Source organism: Martes martes (genome assembly GCF_963455335.1).
Source record: "Martes martes genome assembly, chromosome: 5".
Classification (NCBI taxonomy): Eukaryota; Metazoa; Chordata; class Mammalia; order Carnivora; family Mustelidae; genus Martes; species Martes martes.
Window position 1 is genome coordinate 81,561,233 of NC_137892.1, and position 25,440 is coordinate 81,586,672.

Genomic DNA, 25,440 nt, shown 5'->3' on the forward strand with positions numbered 1-25,440 from the left:
GGCTTGGAAAGATCACAGATGCTATAGCTGGAGGTTGTTGGTAATTAGCAGAGTAAGCAGAGTCTGGATTGGAACCCAGTTCTGCCCAGCTGTAAAGATCGTGCTTTAGAAACTACCTTAGGTAGCTTTACTTCATGTATGAATGTGTTCATTGAAGCACTACTTACAGTAAGAAAAGAAAACATCCTAAGTGGTCTCCAGTAGTAAACTGTGTAATTAGATTATGATATGTCTTCCCAGTGGAATATTATGTAACTATTAAAAGTGATGAAGAGTTTCTAATGACTTGGGAAGATGCTTATGTTACATTAAGTGAATTTTATTTTAACAAAATCATAGAAAAATGACTGGAAGGAAACATACTACATTGCAAACAGTATCTTTGAATAGCGAGAATATGAGCAGTGTCTTCAGTTCCTTTTTTAATTTATCCATAGTTTTCAATTTTCAATTTGGTGAACATATTTAACTCTCCTAACTAGAAGGGGGAAAAAAGATATTTTTGAAATTAAAATTTGTATCAGTTTCTGGTTTAAAATGAGTAGAATAAAAAAATTTCTAATAAAAGGAGAGAAATTAGAATGCCTTTTTTCGTTTCCCTTTCATAGGATTTATACATGGCTTTACAAGCATTTTCATTTAAGACTAAGGACATTGAAGATGCCATGACTAACACACTTTTACAGGGAGGTGATCTCCATTCTGCCTTGGATTGGCTCTGTTTAAATCTTTCAGATGGTAAGTAGTATTGTCATAAAATTCTTTCAGTTTCTAAAACCCTTTTGAAATTATTTTGGCAATTGTGACATTTGTATCAATCTCTGAATTTTTTCTCTCTTCTAATTATTTATTTTGCAAATGTCCTTTACTCTTTTTCGCTCTTTACAGTGTATTTTCAGAGATTGTAATCCATGCCAGAAGAAATTTTGTGCATTACTTTTAGTTGTCAATAGTCATTTTACAATGCACTTAATACAACAAATTCTCAAAGTTTGCCTGCCTGTAACCTATCAGACTGTGTTTCCTGGTTTTGGTTCAGAAATTTGGGCCATCTGACTTTAGATAAATTTGTTTAACCAGAAGGTTAAGGTTGTAATCTTTGCAAGAACCTGGAGTGCAGATTGCTTGTATGACTGAGTAAGGATCTTGCTTTATACTGTGACAGGCAACCAAGGAATTGGGAAGGGTTCAGATCTTTTTTTTGAAAATTTAGAAGTCTAACACATTGAGGGCAAAATAAATGGCCTAATAGAGGTGGGCTAGCTACCTCATGAGTGTTTCCACTCCTACTTTGAGAATAAAGCCAGGTTCATCATAGGATTTCTAGTCTTAGAATCTAGATGAGGGGTGGAAGAAAATTAGGTGCTCTTTGTCGAGGCAGGGTTTATATGTATGTTTAATGAATGTGTATGTTTATGTTTTATGTATGATATGCAAGAGTTTATGTGTTTAATGAATACAAATGTTTATGTATCATATGAATGTTTTTTTTATTCCCATTTTTAAGATGCACTTCCTGAAGGATTCAGTCAAGAATTTGAAGAACAACAACCTAAAAGTAGGCCAAAATTCCAGTCTCCTCAAATACCAGGCTCTGTTTTACCTCCACTGCAGCCTAAAACCAAAAAACCAGAAGATAATAAGATTAAGGTAATTTAAGAAATTAAACATTTAAAGTTGTATAAAATCAGAATGAAACACATGTAACAGTTCACCAGTAGAAATACCGGTTGCAGTAACATTTTTGCTTCTCAAAAATAACTAATTGTTTTGCCAGGCTTTTCTATCACTGTTTCAGTAATATGTTGCTGCATAACAAACCACCCAAAAAAGTAGTGGCTTAAAAGAACAATTAATTTCTTTAGATTCTAGAGTCCGTACTGGGCTCAGCTGGTTAGTCCTTCTGTTCCACAAGGTATCTCCTTAGGCTTGAATATTCAAAGTGGTTTCTTTGGGAGCTAGCCAGGCATTCCTCTTCCCATGTGGCTAGCTTGGGTTTCCTTATGTGCAGTTGCAGAGTGGTTTGAGCTGCATGGCATCTGGCTTCCAAGAGCAAGTATTTCAAGGTGATAAACCCCAGCTTGTATCACTGCTGCTAATGTTTCCTTGGTTGAAACAAGTCACGTGGCCATTACAAAATACATGTTTAAGGGGATTACAGAAAGTCATGAATACTAGAAGGTACTTCATTAGGGCATTACACTTAAATACCCAGCATATCATGGGGCACCTGTGTGGCTCAGTCGGTTAAGCATCTGCGTTTAACTCAGGTCATGATCCCAGGGTCCTAGGCTTGACCCTGTGTCAGGCTCCCTGCTCAGGGGGGAGGCTGTTTCTCCCTGTGTCCCTCTTCCTGCTTGTGCTTTCTCTCTCTCTCTCTCAAATAAATAAAATCTTTTAAAAAAAAAAAATACCCTGCATATTGTAAAACCTCTATAAACGTGGATGAAACTGGAGAACATTATGCCAAGTGAAATAAGCCAGTCACAGAAAGATAAAGACTGCACGATTTCACTTACGTGAGGTATCCCAAATAATCAAACTTATAGAAGAGTGTTTACCAGAGGCTGAAGGGAGGAGAGGGGAATGTGGGAAAATGTTGCTTGTTAAAGGTTTCAGTTACACAAGATGAATATATTAGAGATCTTTGTAACATAGTGCCTATAGTTAATGCAATATTGTGCACTTTGAAATATGTTCAGAGGGGCGCCTGGGTGGCTCAGTGGGTTAAGGCCTCTGCCTTCGGCTCAGGTCATGATCCCAGGGTCCTGGGATCGAGCCCCGCATCAGGCTCTTTGCTTAGTGGGGAGCCTGCTTCCTCCTCTCTCTCTCTGCCTGTCTCTCTACCTACTTGTGATCTCTGTCAAATAAATAAATAAAATTAAAAAATAAAGTAAAATAAAATATATTCAGAGCATAGGTGGCATGTTAAGTGTTCTTACTGCAGCTACTACTCCCCATTCCTACCAACACACATGAACAAAAGAACACAAGGAAGTTTTTAGAGATGATGGATAGTTTAGTACATTGAAGTAGTGATCATGAGTGTATGCATATATGCAAACTCATCAAAATATTGAATTTACATTACATTAATACTGATATATTAATCTGCACATTAAATTTGTGCAATTTTTAAATATATCAGCTATATCTCAGTAAAGCCTAAAAACAAAACAGAAACAAAAATCTGGAAGCATTATCCCCAGAAAACCACTGTTTTTAAGGAATAACACTAGTTTTTAACAGTTCTCCTTTTTTTTTGCCTCTTTATAAAAACATTTTTTTTCTTTTTTTTGTGAAAACATTTTTTTTTTGATTCTGCAAGTTTGAACTTCTTAAAGTAATATTGAATTCATTTGTCCTTCACAGAACAGTATATAATATGATTTTGGGGGCTTATATGGCTGTGTTTCTGAGTGTAAAGAAAATAGTAAAAAGGAGGACACGTGATGATAGTTTGACACCTTTTTCTAACTTTGGTTTTTCAGATATTTGTTTTTCCTTTCTAGCCAAAAAAGGAAGAAAAAAATTTGGAAGTAAATATGAAAGAATGGATCTTGCGGTATGCTGAACAGGAAGATGAAGAAGAAAAGAGTGAGAATTCTAAAAGTTTAGAAGAGGAGGAAAAATTTGACCCTGTGAGTTAGAAATGTGTATTAGGCTTCTACCTGGCCATTCGGAGGGCAACATAATTTAACTTCTCTGTGACTTAGTTTTCACCTTTGTAAATTAAAGAAATACCTCTAGTAGTTGATATAAAGATTAAACAAGACTTAAATAACAAAATAGAAATGGCACAAAATAACTGCTCAGTAGCTATTACTTATATTCCTCCCATGTTTAAAGAGCTAATCATCAGCTATTTTAAATGATTATCATTTGTAGGAAGTATGCTAAAATTTTTTGGATAATAAAAGAAAGGCACATTTCTTTACAGAGGCAGTCCATAGTGTGGTCAGAGAAAACCTAGATATCATAAGATAAACTAAAAATGTAAGGTTAAAGGAAAACAAGTTGTAGGAAGAAAAAATTACAATACACATGTCTGACAGTACTTCTGTCTATCTAGAATTGATAAAGAAGTTTTAAAAGGAAACACTTTATAAAAATAGATACATTGGTCAATAAACATGTAAAAGTAATTTCAGGATCACTAGTCATTAGAGAAATGAAAACAAACTGCAGTGAGATAACTATTTTATATTCATCGCAATGGCTACAATTAAAGAGATGAGTAATACCAAGTGTTGGGAGGCATGGAGGATTGGGCACACTCAGACATTAATTATGGGAGTGTAAAATGGTACATTCACTTTGGAAAACTGGCACTTTCTTATGAAGTTAAACATACGCTTAACCAAATGACCTAATAGTGCAATAGCTACCCAAATGGCTTCCCTATCCTTTACCAAATCACCTGGAATGTCACCTAAATGTTCCAAACCACCTTTACTAAACACTACTAAATCTGACCTGAAATAGCAAATTCTTTCTGTAATTTACCTGCCCCCATCCTTCTAGTGGCTCTTCACAAGAGGAAAATCAATTTCGTTTTCTAGGCATCAGAATCTTCTGATGTTGTTTGTTTGTTTTTTAACTATGTGCCTGTATTAAACTAATAAAAACAAAAAGAATTTGGGACAGTACAAGTTGACGTTGAGATCAAAGAAGAGGTGTCTTCTGACTGGAGCATTTGGTTAAGCCTGCAAAGAAGAGGGGTGGAACTTGGGGTGCATAGAGTGCACATGGGCAGGAAAGGAAGATGGTCCAGAGGGGTAAAACAGTGTGAACAGGTATGGAGGTGGAATTGTGCAAAGGACCTTTGGATATTAGACAATAAATGAGTATACAGAGCATAAAATGTAGATGAGTACTAGCAGGCAGGAGTAAACAGGTGAGTTTAGCTGACATCAGAAAGGAACAGAAACATTTAAAGCAAGAATCCAGAGAAAGTGTTGATTTACTAAATATAAATGTTAATGAGCCAAAGACAGCAAGAGATTTGCAGGTGGAGGGATAGTATCAGTAGCAGAGATAGACGTGATGAAAGAGTGAGTGTGATGGGGTGAATAGGAGAAGATAGCTAATCCTTCTACTTGTTAACAGTGTATCTTGTGTGTTCTACATAGAATGGTCCCAGAATTCAGCTCTAACTGCTGCCTTAGTTTATCTCTTTTCCGTTCATCTTAACGGTTAGGTTTCATAGCAGCATTCTGTATGCCCTGTACATTGATGCGTTTCACCTGTCACTTATTAACCTAAGGTAAAAAACAGAAATTTGAGTTCAACTTTAAACTGTATCTGATGGTTGCTCAGCAGAGCTAAGTCCTGAAGTTTTATTACACTCCTTTTCCCCTGAGGCCTTTTTTTTTTTAATGTCCCTTACTATCTTCTATAAGAGATGATGGGAAGATGACTTTCAGATGAGTATTATATTATTACCTATACAATTCTTTAAAAACATGTGTTTATAAAATGTATAAAAATAAGACATTTTCTTATTATAGAAATGAACTTGCATTTACTTTTTCTTCTGTAGTTTTTAAATTTTATTTAACATGTCAAGGAATTTTTCCATGTGGATCACCCTCATTCTTTTGCTATCTCATTTTTCTTTTTCTAATGGCTGACAGGTTTTCTTCCGTAGAAAAATTTGATTTGCAGTTTTTCCTCTTCATTCAGTACTGCAGTATTATGTATGTATACTTGCAAATCTGCATCATTGTATTATTTCTCTGTGGAATATTCCTAAAAGTAGATTTGCTGGATCAAACAATAAGATCAAAAGATCATAGGGTTTGATATAATACATTGACAGTAGATTAACTCATTTTGTTCTTTTTTTAATTTCTGTATCATCTTATTTGGAACAGAATGAAAGATACTTGCACCTTGCAACAAAACTTCTGGACGCAAAGGAGCAAGCAGCTACCTTTAAACTAGAAAAAAACAAGCAAGGCCAAAAAGAGGCTCAAGAAAAAATAAGGAAATTTCAAAGAGGTAAACACTTCCAAATTCTTAGATGTATAAATGTCTTTTTTTGAGGGTGGGGGGCGCTTTCCCAGCATGGAGACTGCCTCTTTTTAATTTGTCTACAAAACCCCAGTTTATACGTGGGCTTGACAGACTTTCTGTAACAAGCCAAATAATAAATACGGTAGGTTGTGTGGGCCATAAAGACTCTTTCATAACTACTGAACTCTGCTGTCACAGCATAGAAGCAGCTATAGACAATATGTCAGTGAATGGCTATGGTCTCATAAAACTTTACAGATCCCAAAATGGGAATTTCATGTAATTTTCACATGTCATCAGATATTTTTTTCTTCAACCAGTTGAAAATATAAAAATCATTCTTAGCTTGTAGGATGTACAGAAACAGGCAGCAGGCTACATTTGACCAGCAGGCCATAGTTTGTCAGCCTCTGACATACCTTAAAATACCATCCTCATTCAAGAAAGAGAGGCAATATAATTCCATGAGTATTCATTTCTGGTGAGGATGTTCTTTAGACCTTCTACATCTGTTAAATAATTTTTTAAGAACATTTTAATATATGAAAATAAATTGCCTCTGACTTCTAGCACAAATTGCAAATAGGAAGTGTTGAATACTTGGCTACAAGGAAAAAGATGGAATGCTGTTTTTTTGTAAACCAACTTTGCGGGCACCTGGGTGGCTCAGTCGTTAAGTGTCTGCCTTTGGCTCGGGTCATTATCCCAGGGTCCTGGGATGGAGTCTCACATTGGGCTCCCTGCTCAGGGGGAGTCTGCTTCTCCCTCTTCTATTCCCCCTGCTTGTATTCCCTCTCTCACTGTCTCTCTATCAAATAAATAAAATCTTTAAAAATAAAGAAATAAAACTATCTTTGCAACATAAAAAGGCATAAAAAACAAATACAACAAAGCATGATTTTTTTTCTTGGTAGAAATGGAAACTTTAGAAGACCATCCAGTATTCAATCCATCCATAAAGATTTCACATCAACAGAATGAAAGGAAAAAGCCTCCTGTAACCACAGAAGAGGAAAAGCCTTTGAACTTTAACCTATTTGAAAAATCCATAGCTGCTACTGAAGAAGAGAAAGGTAAAATGAAGGGAAAGTGTTTCAAGGTGTAAGTAGTAAAATGTCAATGAATATACAATTAAGAAGTGAAGTTACTTTGCATTCTAGCAGACTTCATAAGCTGGTAGTAAAGCTATGTTTCCACAGGCTGCCTTTGAAAAATAATAATTACAGCTTTTGTAGCATTTTATCATTACAAGTATCCTGCTTCAGCCTTGTCTCTTTTCAGTTCATTCTCCAAATTCCCGCCAGAATTGTCTTTCCATAACACACATCTAAATGGGAGTTCCCTGTTAAAAACCCTTAATCAGTAGTAAGTCCAAACCCTTTATCATGGTATTGAAGATCCTTTGCATTCTGCCACAATCTGCCTTTCCACTCATATTCTCCCAGCTGTGTACCACAGCCACATGTTATTTCATGACTGCGTGATTTTACTCATCCTGTTAGCCGCTACTTGGCCAAACTTTCCCTCCTCTCAAAGCTCAATTCAAAACAGCACCTCTTTAAGCCTGTCGCGAGTCTTGCCATCCCACCATATGTGTGTAATTGTGTACTTGTGCTAAAGTAAATTATTGATATAGCTTGTATAATACTTATCTGTAATATAGTCAAATCCTACACTAAATTGTCAGTTTTTTAACTTATATGTTGTTTCATAAATATTTGCTGAATTTTCTTTCTGTTCAGAATGTCACATGCTATGTGTACATTTATTAACAAAATAACCGTTTAGTCCTTGCCCTCTTCAAGGGTATGGTTTAGTAAGAGAGGAAAGCTTTAAATATACATAAATATTTAATTACAAATTGTGATGTGTGCTGTTAGAGCAAGAAAACTACTTTCTAATAATAGAGATAAGGAGACTGATGACTTGCTCTGAGATCTAACAGATGATTAGATCAAGCTTTTCTCTGTCATTTTTCACCTAGTTTCTTCTAAAAGTCTTTTCCCAAAATTGAGAGGACTTTGATGACTCAAAAGAGATTATACATTACTGCATGACAATTTTTAAGCACCAATCTCTGTCATTTTAGAGAAAAAGAAGGAACCTCATGATGTAAGAAATTTTGACTATACAGCTCGAAGCTGGACTGGAAAATCTCCCAAACAATTTCTGATCGATTGGGTCAGGAAGAATCTTCCTAAGAGTCCAAATCCTTCCTTTGAAAAAGTTCCAGTAGGTAGATACTGGAAATGTAGGTATGTTTTTCTGGTTAATTGAATGAACTTTTAGGAAAATCTAAGATGAAAAATCTGTTTCTTATAAGTTAAGTAGACATTTGGGAAGCCCTCTCATTCCACGACTCTGAGTGATAATGCTGATCAGTTATAATCTAGGTACAGTGTCTTCCATGGAAATATTTAATTTAAATAATTAATGTAAACTTAGGTTTGGGGTTAATGGAATTTTGACTCGTTTGACTTCATTTTTTTTATCTTAAAAAATTATTTGGCTTCCTTATAGGGTAAGGGTAATCAAGTCTGAAGACGATGTACTGGTAGTGTGCCCTACAATCTTAACAGAAGATGGCATGCAAGCTCAGCACCTGGGAGCAACTCTAGCTCTTTATCGTTTAGTGAAAGGACAGGTGAGATTTTTTTAGACTGAACTGTTTCAAAAGTCGTTTGTGGACCATACATAGGCAGCATAAAACTGTATGGGCATATGGAATGTCATATTTAATTATGGCCTTTGGTGCCAGTTTTTACTTACTCCTTCTTTAGATTAATCCTCATTTCTGCTTATTTATAATTTTGACTTCCTCAAGCCCCTAAACCTAGCTCTGTCCTTAGACCAGAGGCTCTGTCAGTTTTTTAGGCTATGCTATTTTACAGATTAAAAATAGTTGTATGAGGTTGTTTGAAGTAAGGAGAATTTTTACACAGTTTAATGTTTAATTAAGTGTTATAATATCTCTCTTTATTCTTATATTTTCTCTCAGCTTTGGAAAGTTATAGACCTTGATTCAGGTTTTCAGTTTTAGGTTACATTAGTTATAAGCTTTCAGGTTAAGGAAAGATTATAGTACTACTGTAGAAAGCTCTCTTTTTTTTTCTTGGATGGTTGGATTGTCAACATTTGTATTATACAATAAATATGTGTCTTTTTTTTCCATGGAAAATTAGAACCACTTGAAATTATAGACCCTGATGACATGGAACTCCAAACAATTGTTCTTTTCCAGTTTCTGGCAGTAAAAGTTCTTAATGCCTTTATTTCCCTTATTTTGCAAAAAAAGGTATCATAAGCTAAGTTTAATTGATAAAGCCGAGCCGGGACCCTGATGTGGGGCTCAGTCTCAGGACCCTGGGATCATGACCTGAGCCAAAGACAGACGCTTAACCAGCTGAGTCACCCAGGTGCCCCTGCACTGGAGTTAATTTTAAATACTTTGACCTATAATCTTAATTTAACTACCAGCATCTCACAGGGAGCTTTGTTTCAGAAATGCTTTATGGATCATCTATATATTTATATAGCACCACTGCAGGAATAAATAATAATAAATGTATTCACTAGTTTCCTATGTTCCGGGGGTGAGCACTTTTCATATAGTAGTAACTTAAAGTTTACTTCAGAGTATGTCTATATAGGAGATATTGGTCCCATTTTACAAATACAGAAACTGAGACACAGAGGTTATTTGCCCAAGGTCACACAGCTAGTAAGTCTAGAAGCCTGAATATGATACACTGTTTAAATATTTGCATCATAAGCCTGTGTTTCCTAAAGTAGGCACTTATTAATTTAAGAGAGAAATTACATTTTAAAAGGAAAGTAGCTATCCTAAATTCTAGCCTATTGAATTTTAGTATCCAGTAGTTAGTGAAAATAACACTGTTGGGTTTTGTTTGTTTGTTTTGTTTTTTGGTGGTTTTTTTTTTTTTTTTTTTTTTTTTTTCATTTATAGTCAGTGCATCAGTTACTTCCTCCCACTTACCGAGATGTTTGGCTGGAGTGGAGCGATGCAGAAAAGAAAAAGGAAGAATTAAATAAAATGGAAACCAATAAACCCCGTGATCTGTTTATTGCCAAACTTCTGAGCAAATTGAAACAACAGCAGCAACAGCAGCAACAGCATTCTGAAAATAAGAGAGAAAACTCTGAAGATCCTGAGGAATCTTGGGAAAATTTAGTTTCTGATGAAGATTTTTCTGCACTGTCCTTGGAATCAGAAAAGGCAGAAGATTTGGAACCTGTTAGAAACCTGTTTAGAAAGTTACAAAGCACACCAAAATACCAGAGACTTCTAAAGGAAAGGCAACAGTTACCTGTGTTCAAACATAGGGATTCAATCGTGGAAACTCTTAAAAGGCATCGGGTAGTGGTTGTGGCAGGTGAAACAGGGAGTGGCAAAAGTACTCAAGTACCACATTTTCTCTTGGAAGATTTACTTCTAAATGAATGGGGAACGAGTAAGTGTAACATTGTCTGCACTCAGCCCCGAAGAATCTCAGCAGTGAGTTTAGCCACAAGAGTATGTGATGAGTTGGGCTGTGAAAATGGACCTGGAGGAAGGGTAAGATGTTCAACTCCATCTCAGTGAATCCTGACTGTTACTGTTTGTTCAATAGCACATCTCAAGCACTTTTCGTGTTTTCTTTGATAGATTTCATATTGTGCCACTCTCCTTCATCTGAAAAGGGTTGTTAGTAATCCAGTCATTAAAATTCTCACATCAAGGAAAAAAATATATTCATTTTAATAATTGAATATTCAAATATGTTACATACTAAAGAGAACAAAGAATATAGACAAATACAGATTTGACTGTGATATCATAATTCTCAAGTTCCTGCGTATCTTCTCTATGGAATGTATTCCTGAATTGTTTTCATTAATTCTTTTTAATAAGCAGAAGAAAAAAAATATAGAAGAAAAAGCTAGACTGTTCTCAAGCCCTTTATTTTTAAAAAATGGAAAAAATACTAAAATATCCCTTGTCATGCATTCTGCCCTGCAAGCAAACCCAAACCTGGCCACACCTTAGCTAGAATGACTGCAGAATACAGAAAGTAATAAAATTCCTTAGAACCAAATATGATGAATTCCAAGTCAAATAACTCAGCTTACTTATACTTTGCATTGTTCTTTCTGGAGATGGTACTTAACACTTTTGCCTCTGTCTTTAAGATACGTACCCCATAGGCACCTGGGTGGCTCAATAAGTTAAACATCTGCCTTCGGCTTGGGTCATGATCCTGGAATCTCAGGATCAAGTCCTGTGTTGGGCTCCCTGCTCAGTGGAGAGCCTGTTTCTCCCTCTGCCCCTCACCCCAATGTTGTGTGCACACAATCTCTCTCTCTCAAATAAATAATTAAAAAAAAAAAAGAGACATGTACCCTTTTATTAAAAAAGTTTCATGTAACAAACTTGGTTTCTCTTACGGAATGTAAGAAAAAAAGACAGTTTCTGTCTTATAAGGAACTGCCATTAAGAAGATGACAGACATGTACACACATGGCAAATAAAAGAATGACTGAAAAAAATGAATGTGATGGAAGTAGAAGGGACTTCAAAATTCTGATCAGGCACCACCGGTACATAACCAGCTGCTTTTTAATGGGGGCAGCTTTTATGAAATCTTGATAGGAAATTTTCGGAACTGCTCTAAATTTTTGTTCCTGGGTACCTCAGCATTTTGTTCTAAGATAATTGAATTAGCAAGATTGATCTTGGTGCCTGAGTGGCTCAGTTGGTTAAGTGTCCAACTCTTGGTTTCAGCTCAGGTCATGATCTCAGGGTTATGAGATCCAGCGCCACTTACGGCTCTGTGCTCAGCACAGAGTCTGCTTGGCACTCTACCTCTCTCCCTTTCCCTCTGCTCCTCCCCCTCAAAAAAAAAGAATAGAATAATATTGATGATACTCGAAGCGGTGAACAGCTTTTGTGTCAACACTTTTTTTTAAAGATTTTACTTATTTATTTATTTATTTTACAGCGAGAAAGCACATACACAAGCAAGGGAGGGGCAGAGGGAGAGGGAGAAGCAGACACCCCGCTGAGCAGGGAGCCCGATGTGGGACTCAATCCCAGGACCCTGGTATCACAACCTGAGTCAAAGGCAGATACTCAACTGACTGAGCCACCCAGGCACCCCATGTCAACACTTTCAAGAAAACAGAAGTTTTTCTTATTTAAAATTAGCAAAACAAATTTTACCGTTTTAGATAATTGAAGACCATGGGAAAATAATTTTAATCAATAAATTTTACCAAACAGTTTTACTTAAGCTGCTCCATCTAGTAGCAGGATCAGCACCTCTGCTACACTTTAATGATTTTTTCCCAGATCACTTATGAGAATCTAATCTCAACCTCGTGTTCTCCCTTCAGAATTCTTTGTGTGGATATCAGATCCGGATGGAATCTCGAGCTAGTGAATCTACAAGGTTACTGTATTGTACAACAGGGGTTTTGCTAAGGAAACTTCAAGAAGATGGTCTCCTAACTAATGTGTCTCATGTTATTGTAGATGAGGTGAGTATACTTTAAAGTCAAGTTCAGATAAATTTGAAACATCTTCATACTAATGAGATGCTATTTCTAATACTAGCTAACATTTTCTTCATGTTTATTTAAATACCAGACACTTTACTTGTAATAATTATTTAATTTACTCTAACGAATGTATCTCATGTTAATCGATTTCATACCATATGACATTTGCTACATGCTAGATGCTATTCTGATTTTATGTATATACATTCATTTAATCCTTGCACTCCAGCGAAATAGATATTATTACCTTGTCTGCTGCAGTCTGTGCTCTAACCAGTATAGTGACTCTCAACTACATTTAGTTGTTAAAAGGATTTTCTTCGATTCTTAAAAAAAAAAAAGGAGAACTTTTGATCATTTTCTCTTTACATAAATCTCCCTGAATCAAATTCAAACACACATTAAAGTGAATGTTCAAAATGGAAAGTTTCCCATGGGAATTATTTTAAATGGCGTGGTAGCCTAGCCTATGTAAACTGATTTGCTTTGTATATAATTTTGTCAAGAAGAAATAAGATATATAGCATTTCTCTTATTCAAGTAATATTTAAAAAATTTTCCATGATATAAAGTTTTTATGATGTCTATTAATTCATTAAGTTCGGAAGGCAGTAGTAAAAGTTCAGTCATTCAGGGTGCCTGGGTAGCTCAGCATCTGCCTTTGGCTCAGCTCCTGATCCCAGGGTCCTGGGATTGAGCCCCACATCGGGCTCCCTACTCAGCAGGGAACCTGCTTCTCCCTCTGCTTGCCGCTACATCTGCTGTGTGCACACACTCTCTCTCTGTCAGATAAATAAAATCTTTTAAAAAGTACAGTCATTCATTGATTTTTAATTAATAGACTACATGTAGATTATTGGGTTATTTTCCTCTTTTTGGTTAGAAAATATTTTATAAATATTGAAAGATACACGAATGAAAATAAAACTTGATGACCCAGGAAAAAACTCAATGTTGACATTTAACTTTCATATTTATATGTATATATATTTAGTATGTATGTGTATTTTACAATTTTTTACATTAGCCTACAAAAACAAGATTTTTAATAGCTTTATAGTTTATAATTTGGATGCCCCATAATGTATTTAACTTTCTTCCTGTTGGATTTTTTTTTGTTTTTTTAATTCCATTTGTAAGTGAAAACACATTATTTGTCTTAATGTCTGACTTATTTCGCTTAGCATAATAGCTCTTTTCATCCATCCATGTTGTTGTAAATGGCATGATCTCATTCTTTTTTAAGGCAGAGTAATATTCCATTGTATATATTCCATACATTTATCCATTCATCTCTAGATGGACACTGTACATCACTAGATACACACTAGATGTACAACCCAAGTTGTACAATAGCTATAATAGCAGCTATTGTAAATAATGCTGCTATAAACCTAGGGGTGCATGTATCTTCCCATATTGGTGTTTTTGTTTTCTTTGGGTAAATACCCAGTAGTAGAATTACTGGATCATTTTATGTTTATTTTTAATTTTTTGAGGGATCTTTATACTGTTTCCACAGTAGTTGCACCAGTTTACATTCCCAACAACAGTGGACAAATGTTTCCCTTTTCTCCACATCCTCAGCAACACTTCTTTTTAATTCTAGCCATTCTGACAGGTATGAGGTGATAACCTCGTTGTGGTTTTGATTTGCATTTCCCTCTTGATGAGTGATGTTGAGCAGCTTTTCATGTGTCTCTTGGTCATCTGTATATCTTACTTGGAAAAATGTCTATTTATATCCCTTGCACATTTTTTTTTTTTTTTAAAGATTTTATTTATTTATTTGACAGCGAGAGACACAGCGAGAGAAAGGGAACACAAGCAGGGGGAGTGGGAGAGGGAGAAGCAGGCTTCCCACTGAGCAGGAGCCCGATGCAGGGCTCGATCCCAGGACCCTGGGACCATGACCTGAGCTGAAGGCAGACGCTTAAAGACTTAGCCACCCAGGTGCCCCCCCTTGCACATTTTTAAATTGTGGTTTTTTGTTGTGGAGTAGTGTACATTTTTTCATATTTTAGATACTGACCCCTTATCGGATATAAGATTTGCAGCTATCTTCTCCCATTCATTAGGTTGCCTTTTTGTTTTGTTGATAGTTTCCTTCACGGTGCAAAAGCCTTTTAATGCAGTCAAAATAGTTTATTTTTGCTTTTTAGGAGTTTTATGGCCTCACATTTAGAATGTTAATCCATTTTGAGTTTATATATGGTATAGAAAGTGTTCCAGTTTTCCCAACATCGTTATTGAAAAGATTATCTTTTCCCCATTATATATTATCTTGCCTCAGGGTGAACCCTAATTTAAAAGCCAGACCAACTTGAGGAACTGGTTCTTTCATGGTTTAATATTAGCAGTCTGCTTTACTGAATTATGCTTAAATGTGATACTCTCAGCATCTTGAGCAATATGGTAAAAGAAAGAAAAATCCCAGTGAAATTCATCATCATGTTAAATATAAGAATGTAAAAGATACTGGGACAGAGTTCACTATATTTTGCAGGACATTTCTTTTTCACAGTGCACAGGATTATACTTCTACCTTATTACAAAAAGTTGTGTGATTTGTTCTAGTTTGTGGTCACTGTGTGAGTTATAAGTAGGTTTTCATGCTGGCTGCTGGTATGTTTACAAGCAAATTTTTTGCCTACTAGCTCTCCTGAATGTGCTTAATAAAGGACACATTTTTTTTAGCTCTGTTTTATGATCTATTCTTTTTTTTTAAATCATTATCTGTATAAATTAGTATCCATTTGATGAGCTTCCTCAGATTTGCTTCATCCTTCAGGAAATCTCTCTTGAGTTTCAGACGTAAATATCCTGGTCAAAGCACAAAAGTAAAAATAACTAGGATTATTCCTTCTTTCTCCCTCATACCCTAAATCCAGTCAGCTAGACCTACTGATTGTACTTTTCTCAAATTCATATATTTTTCTCCATATTTAACTAGTATTGCCCTTATAGAGGCTATTATTTCTTTAAGTACTACAACAACCTATAATTTTTTTTGTTCTGAAAGAACTTTGTTTTATTTGGCAGTTTTATATTCTTGCTAAAACATTAAAAAAAGAACAAAGCATTAACCTTTGTGACAAGAAAAAAGGTCCTCTCCGACACTATCTACTTCTCTTTTTCCTCTCCCAGAGTGTGTCTTTTTCTTTTACCATATTTATTCCAAGGGGGAAAGTGAGCAGATACGAGATTCCAATAAGTTAATACTAAAAGTTCATAGTGCGCTAAAATATAATTATACCTTGACCACCAAATTTTAAGGTTACTTTTATTTACAAGTTTTGCCTATGGAAAACAGAGAAAACAAATCCACATAAACATCCATTCTGAAAGAGCAGTGAAGGCTAAAAATGCTATTAAAATCTAACCAAAATGAATTACAAGATAGTTTTTACTGGTACAAAGGAAAAACTTAAAGGACTCAGCTAAAGGAACACAGCAATAATTATAACTTACACATCCTCTCCTTGCAAGATGCTCCCTGGGCTTGCCCATGCTAAGTTTCAGAATACTGCAGTCTTCTGGGTTTTGCTTTTTAAAGAGGTGTGGGAGCAGAGGAATGGAAACAATCATTGTTTTTAAGCTAGGGAAGGTTGGGAGATCCTTTAGTCTTTTTAAGAGAGCAATGCCACCCTAGATAAACATATAATCCCCCACCATTTTTTTAGAGTTTTCATTAACCCAAGGAAGAGAGCATATCTGTGGCAAACTACTTTCCACTCAAATCCTGAGTTAACGCTACATGCTTTAATTTCATCCTCCCTTTCAGTATTAGAACCTCGAAGTCACGTTTGTGATCTTTCTTTGGCTGTTTATACTTTAGATAGACAGTATCTTTAGTGTGGGACAAGGCTTATACATGTTTTGTCTAATGTTCCATTATCACCTTTTGTTCATTTGTCACTTCTAAATCTAACTTTGCACAAGTAACCTATGTAAAAAATGTGCAGAAACCTATACTTAAACTTCCTTTCTGTTCTGACCTCCTCCATTACATTCTCCACATTATAGCCAGTTATCTTTTTTTTTTAAGATTTATTTATTTATTCTATTTTATTTTTTCAGTGTACCAAGATTCATTGTTTACGTACCACACCCGGTGTTCCATGCAATACGTGCCCTCCTTAATACCCAACCACCAGGCTCACCCAACCCCCACTCCCCTCCCGTCCAAAACCCTCAGTTTGTTTCTCAGAGTCCACAGTCTCTCATGGTTCGTCTCCCCCTCCAATTTCCCCAGCTCACTTCTCTCCTTCTCCCAGTGTCCTCCGTGTTATTCCTTACGCTCCACAAATAAGTGAAACCATATGATAATTGACTTTCTCTGCTTGACTTATTTCACTCAGCATAATCTCCTCCAGTCCCATCCATGTTGATACAGAAGTCGGGTGTTCATCCTTTCTGTTGGCTGCATCATATTCCATTGTATATATGGACCATATCTTCTTTATCCATTCATCTGCTGAAGGGCATCTTGGCTCTTTTCACAGTTTAGCGATTGTGGCCATTGCTGCTATGAACATTGGGGTACATATGACCCTTTTCACTACATCTGTATCTTTGGGGTAAATACCCAGTAGTGTAATTGCAGGGTCATAAGGTAGCTCTGTTTTTAATTTTTTGAGGAATCTCCACACTGTTTTCCAAAGTGGCTTCACCAACTTGCATTCCCACCAACAGTATAAGAGGGATAGAGATAGTTCCCCTTTCTCCGCATCCTCTCCAACATTTGTTTACAGTCTTGTTAATTTTGGCCTTCTAACTGGTGTAAGGTGGTATCTCAGTGTGGTTTTGATTTGAGTTTCCCTGATGGCTAATCATGATGAACATTTTTTCATGCGTCTCTTAGCCCTTTGTATATCTTCTTTGAAGAAGTGTCTGTTCATGTCTTCCCATTTTTTGACATGATTATCTGTTTTCTGGGTGTTGAGTTTGAGGAGTTCTTTATAGATCTTGGATATCAGTGCTTTGTCTGTAGTGTCATTTGCAAATATCTTTTCCCATTCCATGGGTTGCCTCTTTATTTTGTTGACTGTTTCCTTTGCTGTGCGAAGCTTTTTATCTTGATGAAGGCCCAAAAGTTCATTTTGCTTTTGTTTCCTTTGCCTTTGGAGACGTGTCTTGAAAAAAGTTGCTGTGGCCAATGTCAGAGAGGTTACTACCTATGTTCTCCTCTAGGATTTTGATAGAGTCCTGCCTCACCTTGTGGTCTTTAATCCATTTCGAGTTTATCTTTATGTGTGGTGTGAGAGAATGGTTGAGTTTCATTCTTCTATACATAGCTGTCCAATTTTCCCAGCACCATTTATTGAAGAGGCTGTCTTTTTTCCACTGGATATTTTTTCCTGCTTTGTCAAAGATTATTTGAACATAGAGTTGAGGGTCCATATCTGGACTCTCTACTCTGTTCCATTGGTCTACGTGTCTGTTTTTGTGCCAGTTCCATGCTATCTTGGTGATCACAGCTTTGTAGTAAAGCTTGCAGTCAGCAACGTGATGCCCCAGCTTTGTTTTTCTTTTTCAACATTTCCTTAGCAATTTGGGGTCTTTCCTGGTTGCAAACAAATTTCAGGATTGCTTGTTTCAGCACTTTGAAAAATGCTGGTGGAATTTTGATGGCATTGAAAGTATAGATTGCTTTGGGCAGTATAGACATTTTAATAATTTTTATTTTTCCAATCCATGAGCATGTAATGCTTTCCATCTTTTTGTGTCTTCTTCAATTTCTTTCATGAATGTTCTGTAGTGCCTTGAGTACAGATCCTTTACCTCTTTGGTCCTCTATGGTTCTTGGAGCCATAGTAAATGGAATCGATTCTCTAATTTTCCTTCTGTATTTTCATTGTTAGTGTATAAGAAAGCAACTGATTTCTGTGCTTTGATTTTGTATCCTGACAGATTACTGAATTGCTGTATGAGTTCTAGGAGTTTGGGTGTGGAGTCTTTTGGGTTTTCCATATAAAGTATCATGTCATCTGCAAAGAGAGAGAGTTTGACTTCTTTGCCAATTTGAATAACTTTTATTTCTTTTTGTTTTCTGATTGCTGTTGCTAGGACTTCTAGTACAATGTTGAACAACAGTGGCGAGAGTGGGCATCCTTATTGTGTTCCTGATCTCAGTGGGAAGGCTGTTAGTTTTTCCCTATTGAGAATGATACTCACTGTGGGTTTTTCATAGATAGATTTTATGAAGTTGAGGAATGTTTCCTTTATCCCTATATTTTGAAGAGTTTTAATCAGGAAGGGATGCTATATTTTGTCAAATGCTTTTTCTGTATCAATTCAGAGGACCATGTGTTTCTCTTCTCTTATTGATTTGTTCTATCACATTGATTGATTTGCAAATGTTGAACCACCCTTGCATCCCAGGGATAAGTCCCACCTGGTCATGGTGGATAATATTTTTAATGTACTGTTGGATCCTATTAGCTAGGATCTTGTTGAGAATCTTGGCATCCATACTCATCAGGGATGTTGGTCTGAAATTCTTTTTGATGGGGTCTTTGTCTGGTTTGGGGATGAAGGTAATGCTGGCTTTATAGAGTCTGGAAGTTTTCCTTTTGTTTCTATTTTTTGAAACAGCTTCAGGAAAATAGGTATTATTTCTTCTTTGAATGTTTGGTAGAATTCTCCAGAGAATCCATCAGGTCTTGGACTCTTGTTTTTGGGAGGTTTTTGATTACTTCTTCAGTCTCGTTTCTAGATATTGGGCTATTCAGGTTGTCAATTTCTTCCTGTTTCGGTCTTGGAAGTGTGTAGGTTTCCAGGAATGCATCCATTTCGTCTAGGTTGCTTAACTTATTGGCATATAACTGTTGATAATAATTGCTGATGATTGTTTGTATTTCCTTTGTATTAGTCATGATCTCTCCCCTTTCATTCATAATTTTATTAATTTGGGTCCTCTCTCTTTTCTTTTGGATTAGTTTAGCCAGTGGTTTATCGATCTTATTAATTCTTTCGAAGAACCAGCTTCTAGTTTTGTTAATGTATTCTACTGTATCTCTAGTTTCTAATTCATTGATCTCTGCTCTAGTTTTGATGCGTGGGATTGGCTTAATTTGTTGTTGATTTTCCAGTTCTTTCAGGTGTGAAGAGAGTTGGTGTATTCAGGATTTTTCGATTTTTTTGAGTGAGGCTTGGATGGCTACGTATTCTCCCTTAGGACCACCTTTCCTGTATCCCATAGGTTTTGGACCAATGTGTCTTCATTCTCATTGGTTTCCATGATTGTTTAAGGTCTTCTTTGATTTCCTGGTTGATCCAAACATTCTTGAGCAGGATGGTCTTTAGCTTCCAAGTGTTTGAATTCCTTCCAAACTTTTTCTTGTGGTTGAGTTCCAGTTTCAAAGCATTGTGGTCTGAGAATATGCAGGGAATAATCTCAGTCTTTTGGTACCGATTGAGCCCTGATTTGTGACCCAGTATGTGGTCTGTTCTGGAGAAAGTTCCTTGTGCGCTCGAGAAGAACAAGTGTTCTGGTGTTTTAGGGTGGAATGTTCTGTATAGGTCTGTGAGGTCCAACTGGTCCAATGTGTCATTCAAAGCTCTTGTTTCTTTGGTGCTTTTCTGCTTAGATGATCTGTCTGTTGCTGAGAGTGGTGTGTTAAGATCCCCTACAATTAATGTATTCATATCAATATGACTGTTTAACAGTTTGTTTGTGTAGTTGGCCGCTCCCATGTTGGGAGCATAAATATTTACAATTGTTAGATAATCTTGTTGGATAGATCCTTTAAGAATGATGTAGTGTCCTTCTGTATCTCTGACTACAGTCTTTAGCTTAAAATCTAATTTATCTGATATGAGAATCATGACCCCAGCTTTCTTTTGAGGGCCTATTGGCATGAAAGATGGTTCTCCATCTCTTCACTTTCAGTCTGGATATATCTTTAGGTTCCAAATGTGTCTCCTGTAGATGGACGTGTCCTGTTATTTTATCTAGTCTGCAATCCTGTGCCATTTTATGGGAGCATTTAGGCCGTTCACATTGAGAGTGATTATTGAAAGATAAGTTTTTTATTGACATCATGTTGCCTGTAAAGTCCTTGTTTCTATAGAAGTCTTTGTAAATTTCTGTTCTGTGTTACTCATGGGTTCTTTCTTCTTTTATAGAACCCCCTAAATATTTCTTGTAGTGCCAGCTTGGTGGTCACATAATCTTTTAAACCTTGCCAGTCTTGGAAGCTCTTTCTCCTTCCATCCATTCTGAATGCCAGCCTTGCTGAATAAAGTATTCTTGGCTGCATGTTCTTCTCATTTAGTGCCCTGAATATGTCTTGCCAGCCCTTTCTGGCTTGCTAGGTTTCTGTGGACAGGTCTGACATTATTCTGATGGTCCCTCCTCTGTACAGAAGGAATATCTTCCCCCTAGCTGCCCTTAAGACCTCCTGTCTGAATTTATGATTCATAAATTTCACAATTAAGTGTCTGGAGGTCGTTCTAGACTCATTGATCTTGAGGGGTGTCCTCTCTGCGTATAGGACATGAACACTTGTTCCATTCCCCAGATTAGAGAAACGTTCATCCAGTATTTGTTCAACTATATCTTCTAGTCTTCTCTCTTTCTCCACCCTCTCAGAGATCCCAATAATTCTGACATTGGAACATTTCATGGCATCATTTATTTTCCTAATTCTGTTTTCATGGTTTCTAAGCTGTTTGTTCCAGGCCTTCTCCTGGTTCTTCTTTTCTATCAGTTTGTCTTCTAGATCACTAATTCGATCTTCTACCTCCTTTACCATAGCTGTTAGAGTATTTAGATTAGATTGGATTTCATTGATAGCATTTTTAACTTCTGCCCGGTCAGCTCTCACTTCCACCTTTAGAGAGTCTATGTTGCCACTAATGGTCTTCTCCAACCTAGCCATTGCCTAGATAATTGTTACCCTGAATTCCATTTCTGACATACTGTTTATGTCCATATCCAGTAGTTCTGTGGCAGAGGTCACAGTCTCTGAATTTTTCCTCTGTTGGGTATTCCTCCTCCTAGTCATTTTAGTGAGAAGTGGTTGAGGGAATGTATAGCTGAATATATCAGTCACAATCCAGTCAAGGTGCACCTCTCCACTGATGATCTCCTGCCCTTTAGAGATCCAGAAGTGTATAATCTTACATCTCAGGCTGATTTCATGGGTTTTCAGAGTGTTCTGGTAGATATTTACCTCAGTTCAGGAGACCGATTGAAACAGGGTCTCCTGCTTTTCAGCTATCTTGCTCCAAGCTCCAGATTTTATTTATTAGAGACCATGCGCACAAGCGGGGGATGGGGGGCAGAGGGAGAAGCAGGCTCCCCGGCAATCAGCAAGCCCCACTCAGGGCTAGATCCCAGGACCCTGAGATCATGCCCTGAGCCAAAGACAGATGCTTAATTGACTGAGCCACTCAGGCGCCCTGCCAGTCATCTTTTTCAAAAGGAAAGTCAGACTGCATGATTCCCCTACTTAAAGACTTTTTTAAAGGTTAATTTTTAAGTAATCTCTAATCTTTATACCCAATGTGGGTCTTGAACTCAAAACTCTAATATCAAGAGTTTGATAGCCAGGTGCCCCTAAAATGTTTTAGTCACTGCCAAAGTCACTAGGGTAAAGTCTCAGGGCCTTACACAGCAGATTACCAAGCATCTCACCTGCTTTATCTCTTGCACCTTCATATGCTGAAGGTATCATGTTTGCTTTTCCAGTCCCCAAAATGTATTATGATCCCTCTCTTTATCATGATTTTATACAGTTTGCATCTCAGCACCACTTTCTCTCCCTTTCTCATCCAATTCCTCTTTCATTCTTGTTTTCAAATTCATCCTTCAGTTCTTAGTACTGACGGCAATTTCTCTTAGTATTCCCTCTGACCTCCTGAATTAACTACCCTTCATATGTAAATTTAAAACTATCCTGTACAGTATCTTCTTACTAGATTGTAAACTGAAGTGGAGAGAACGATCTTGGTCATTTGTACATTCCTAGGATCTGGCATAATGCTGAGCACTTACTGTTTGTTGGGCTGTATTCTCAGGGCTTTGTATGATGTCATTGGACTGTCACTAACACTCTACAGAGTTTATATTATTATATTGTTGTTTTACAGAAGAGGAAATAGACCTAGAAATATTTAAAATTCTTAAAGTCAGGGGTACCTGGGTGGCTCAGTCGTTAAGCGTCTGTCTTTGGTTCACATCATTAACCCTGGGGTCCTGGGATCAAGCCCCGCATCAGGCTCCCTCCTTAGTGGGGAGTCTCCTTCTCCTTCTCCCACTCCCCCGCTTGTATTCCCTCTCTCACTCTCTCTCTCTCTCTCTCAAATAAATAAAATCTTATTTTTTTTTAAATTCTTAAAGTCATACTGTAAGTGGCCAAGAGTAGAACCCAAGTGATTGATTCCAGAACCTGAACACTTACTCATTACTGCCTCCCTTATAAACATTTTAATTTATCTTGATGTACTTCATATTTGTGGGCTGCCTTAAATCTTACAAAATAAAAATGGGGTAGAAATAAGAATACAGAGAGTTGGAAGATAGTTACATTCAGAAGATACAGAGTTCTGTATACCACATCTGTTATGTTCTTCCCTAAAATGTGTGTGCCAGAAGGGCATTAAAAACCATTTTTCACGGACAGCTCATTGAGACCTGCTAGATCCCTACCATCAACCCCCCTTCTTCTACATAATACATGAACCATCATCTTGTGATAGTGGTGACAGTACAGTTTGGTATTAGTAGCAGAACTTTAGGAGTCACCCTGGCTTGGCTACAACCAAACACAAACCATCTCCTAAGTTTGCATCCTACTATCATAGCTAATTTTTTTCATTATATGCTGATTTTTATGATTTCAGTTTTAGAGGGTGACTCTATTTTCGGTTCTGAAGATCTACCTTATTGAAACATAAGTTTCTCTCTGCTTCCACATGTGTCGACTATATTGAAATATTAACTTTTAGTAAATTTGAGTATCTGATTATTTGAGCCTCTTACTAGAACTTATTTATGATTTTTTTGTTCCATTTATACTAGGTTCATGAAAGAAGTGTCCAGTCAGACTTCTTACTGATTATCTTGAAGGAAATTTTACAGAAACGGTCTGATCTGCACTTGATTCTAATGAGTGCCACTGTAGACAGTGAAAAGTTTTCTACATATTTCACACACTGCCCAATTCTCAGAATTTCAGGAAGAAGCTATCCTGTTGAGGTAAGTTTTCTTTATAATGTGTACATGAACAGAAACTACGTTCCTACCAGGGAGCTTCCCCAGAATATAGGCCCTAGTAGTCTGAGCCCATACCTAGTCTTATAGTACTGCAAGTACAGTACTGGATTGAGGGTGGGTGGGCTGGAAGGAAGGATTCTGCTGAAGGACGTACCTGAGAAGTACAGGACAGAAAACACACTTCCATGTCAAAACCATTATAACCAGAGTTAGGGTGACTGCCTGGCAATAAAGAACTCCTTTTTCACCCACCTCTCAAATTTAGGCTTGTTTGTGATGCTTCTTTTCTGCCTGTTCTATTCTTAAGGTTTATCCTTTGGGTTCAGTTCATAAAGACATCTCTTTTTAATTGGTTTTCACAAGTTAAAAAATAGACACCATAATTAAATTTATCCTGAGACTTCTAGGGACAAACTAATCTCTATCAATCAAATTTTCCATTCCCAAATAATGTAGAAAGAAGCTTTTCTCATAGTAGCAAACATTAACATTTGGTAACATTGAAAAGATAACAATCCCCTCATTCTTTTTAAAATGTATTTACTGAAATGAATTTGAGTTCACCATTTAAATGCCTTAATCTATGTAGGTTTTTCATCTTGAAGATATAATAGAAGAAACAGGCTTTGTACTGGAGAAAGACTCCGAATACTGTCAGAAATTTCTGGAGGAGGAAGAAGAAATTACCATTAATGTTACAAGCAAAGCAGGGGGAATAAAAAAGTATCAGGTAAAAAGAAAACATTTTCAAAGACATCTGATAGTGATATCCAGGGTATAACCTTCTGTGAGAGGTTTGAAATCAAATGGCTGGCTCAGTGAATTCGAGTATAATTTGGTAAAAAAAGGAAGAAATAGGATTTTGAACAAATTTTAAAGGTCATTTCTTTAATCTTTGATTTATGATATTTTATACTATTTTGGCCATAAAGATAGACAAAAAAAAAAAATCAAGGACCATATAAATAAGCAGTCTTTATTGTTTCATAGCAATGGTTAATTATTTAGGAGTAAATTTGTAATTATTTACTTTATCTGAACACCTTAGGTATTGAAGATGGGGCAGGCCTAAAATCTAGAGATTCTTGCCATTTTTCCTCAGCAGCCTCTGTCCTGGTATGAGCCAACCTTAGCTATATAGTGAAACTGTCTAGAACAAACACAGCTCTTCCTAAAGAGTTAGTTTCAATGACATGTTTATTTTTGGAACTATCATAAAAGCTAAATTACTGAACATTTTAACCAGTGGTACTATATCTAGTATTTTTATTGTATCCATGATATTTCATGCTTATATCCAATCTGATGGATACATGAAGTTACTTTATTTTCTAGTTAAGCAAATAAATCGAGAAAGCAAAACCTAAAATCTTTGCCTAATACTCCAGAGATAGAAACTAGAAACTAGGGGCGCCTGGGCGGCTCCGTAGGTTAAAGCCTCTGCCTTTGGCTCAGGTCATGATCTCAGGATCCTGGGATCGAGCCCCGCATCAGGCTGTCTGCTCAGTAGGGAGCCTGCTTCCCTTCCTCTCTCTGCTGGCCTCTCTGCCTACTTGTGATCTCTGTCTGCCAAATAAATAAATAAAATCTAAAAAAAACAAAAAAAAAAACTAGAAACTGAAGAAGGACTTCAGAAAATT

The 25,440-nt window shown here is 36.6% G+C and overlaps 1 protein-coding gene across 2 annotated transcripts in view; it reads left to right on the top strand.

Annotated features, from left to right (window-relative positions):
- The window catches only part of DHX29 (DExH-box helicase 29), a 50,347-nt gene that overhangs the window by 10,756 nt on the left and 14,151 nt on the right, over positions 1–25,440 (top strand). The window contains exons 4-14 of one of the 2 annotated variants that reach the window (XM_080803305.1): positions 609–738; positions 1,508–1,650; positions 3,513–3,641; positions 5,877–6,003; positions 6,933–7,091; positions 8,108–8,273; positions 8,539–8,662; positions 9,986–10,594; positions 12,412–12,555; positions 23,606–23,782; positions 24,390–24,530. In XM_080803305.1, coding sequence (XP_080659431.1) covers positions 609–738; positions 1,508–1,650; positions 3,513–3,641; positions 5,877–6,003; positions 6,933–7,091; positions 8,108–8,273; positions 8,539–8,662; positions 9,986–10,594; positions 12,412–12,555; positions 23,606–23,782; positions 24,390–24,530 — 2,049 coding nt within the window. Of the gene's footprint in view, positions 1–608; positions 739–1,507; positions 1,651–3,491; positions 3,642–5,876; positions 6,004–6,932; positions 7,092–8,107; positions 8,274–8,538; positions 8,663–9,985; positions 10,595–12,411; positions 12,556–23,605; positions 23,783–24,389; positions 24,531–25,440 lie in introns of those variants that run through there. The other variant, XM_080803306.1, reaches the window with a different exon arrangement.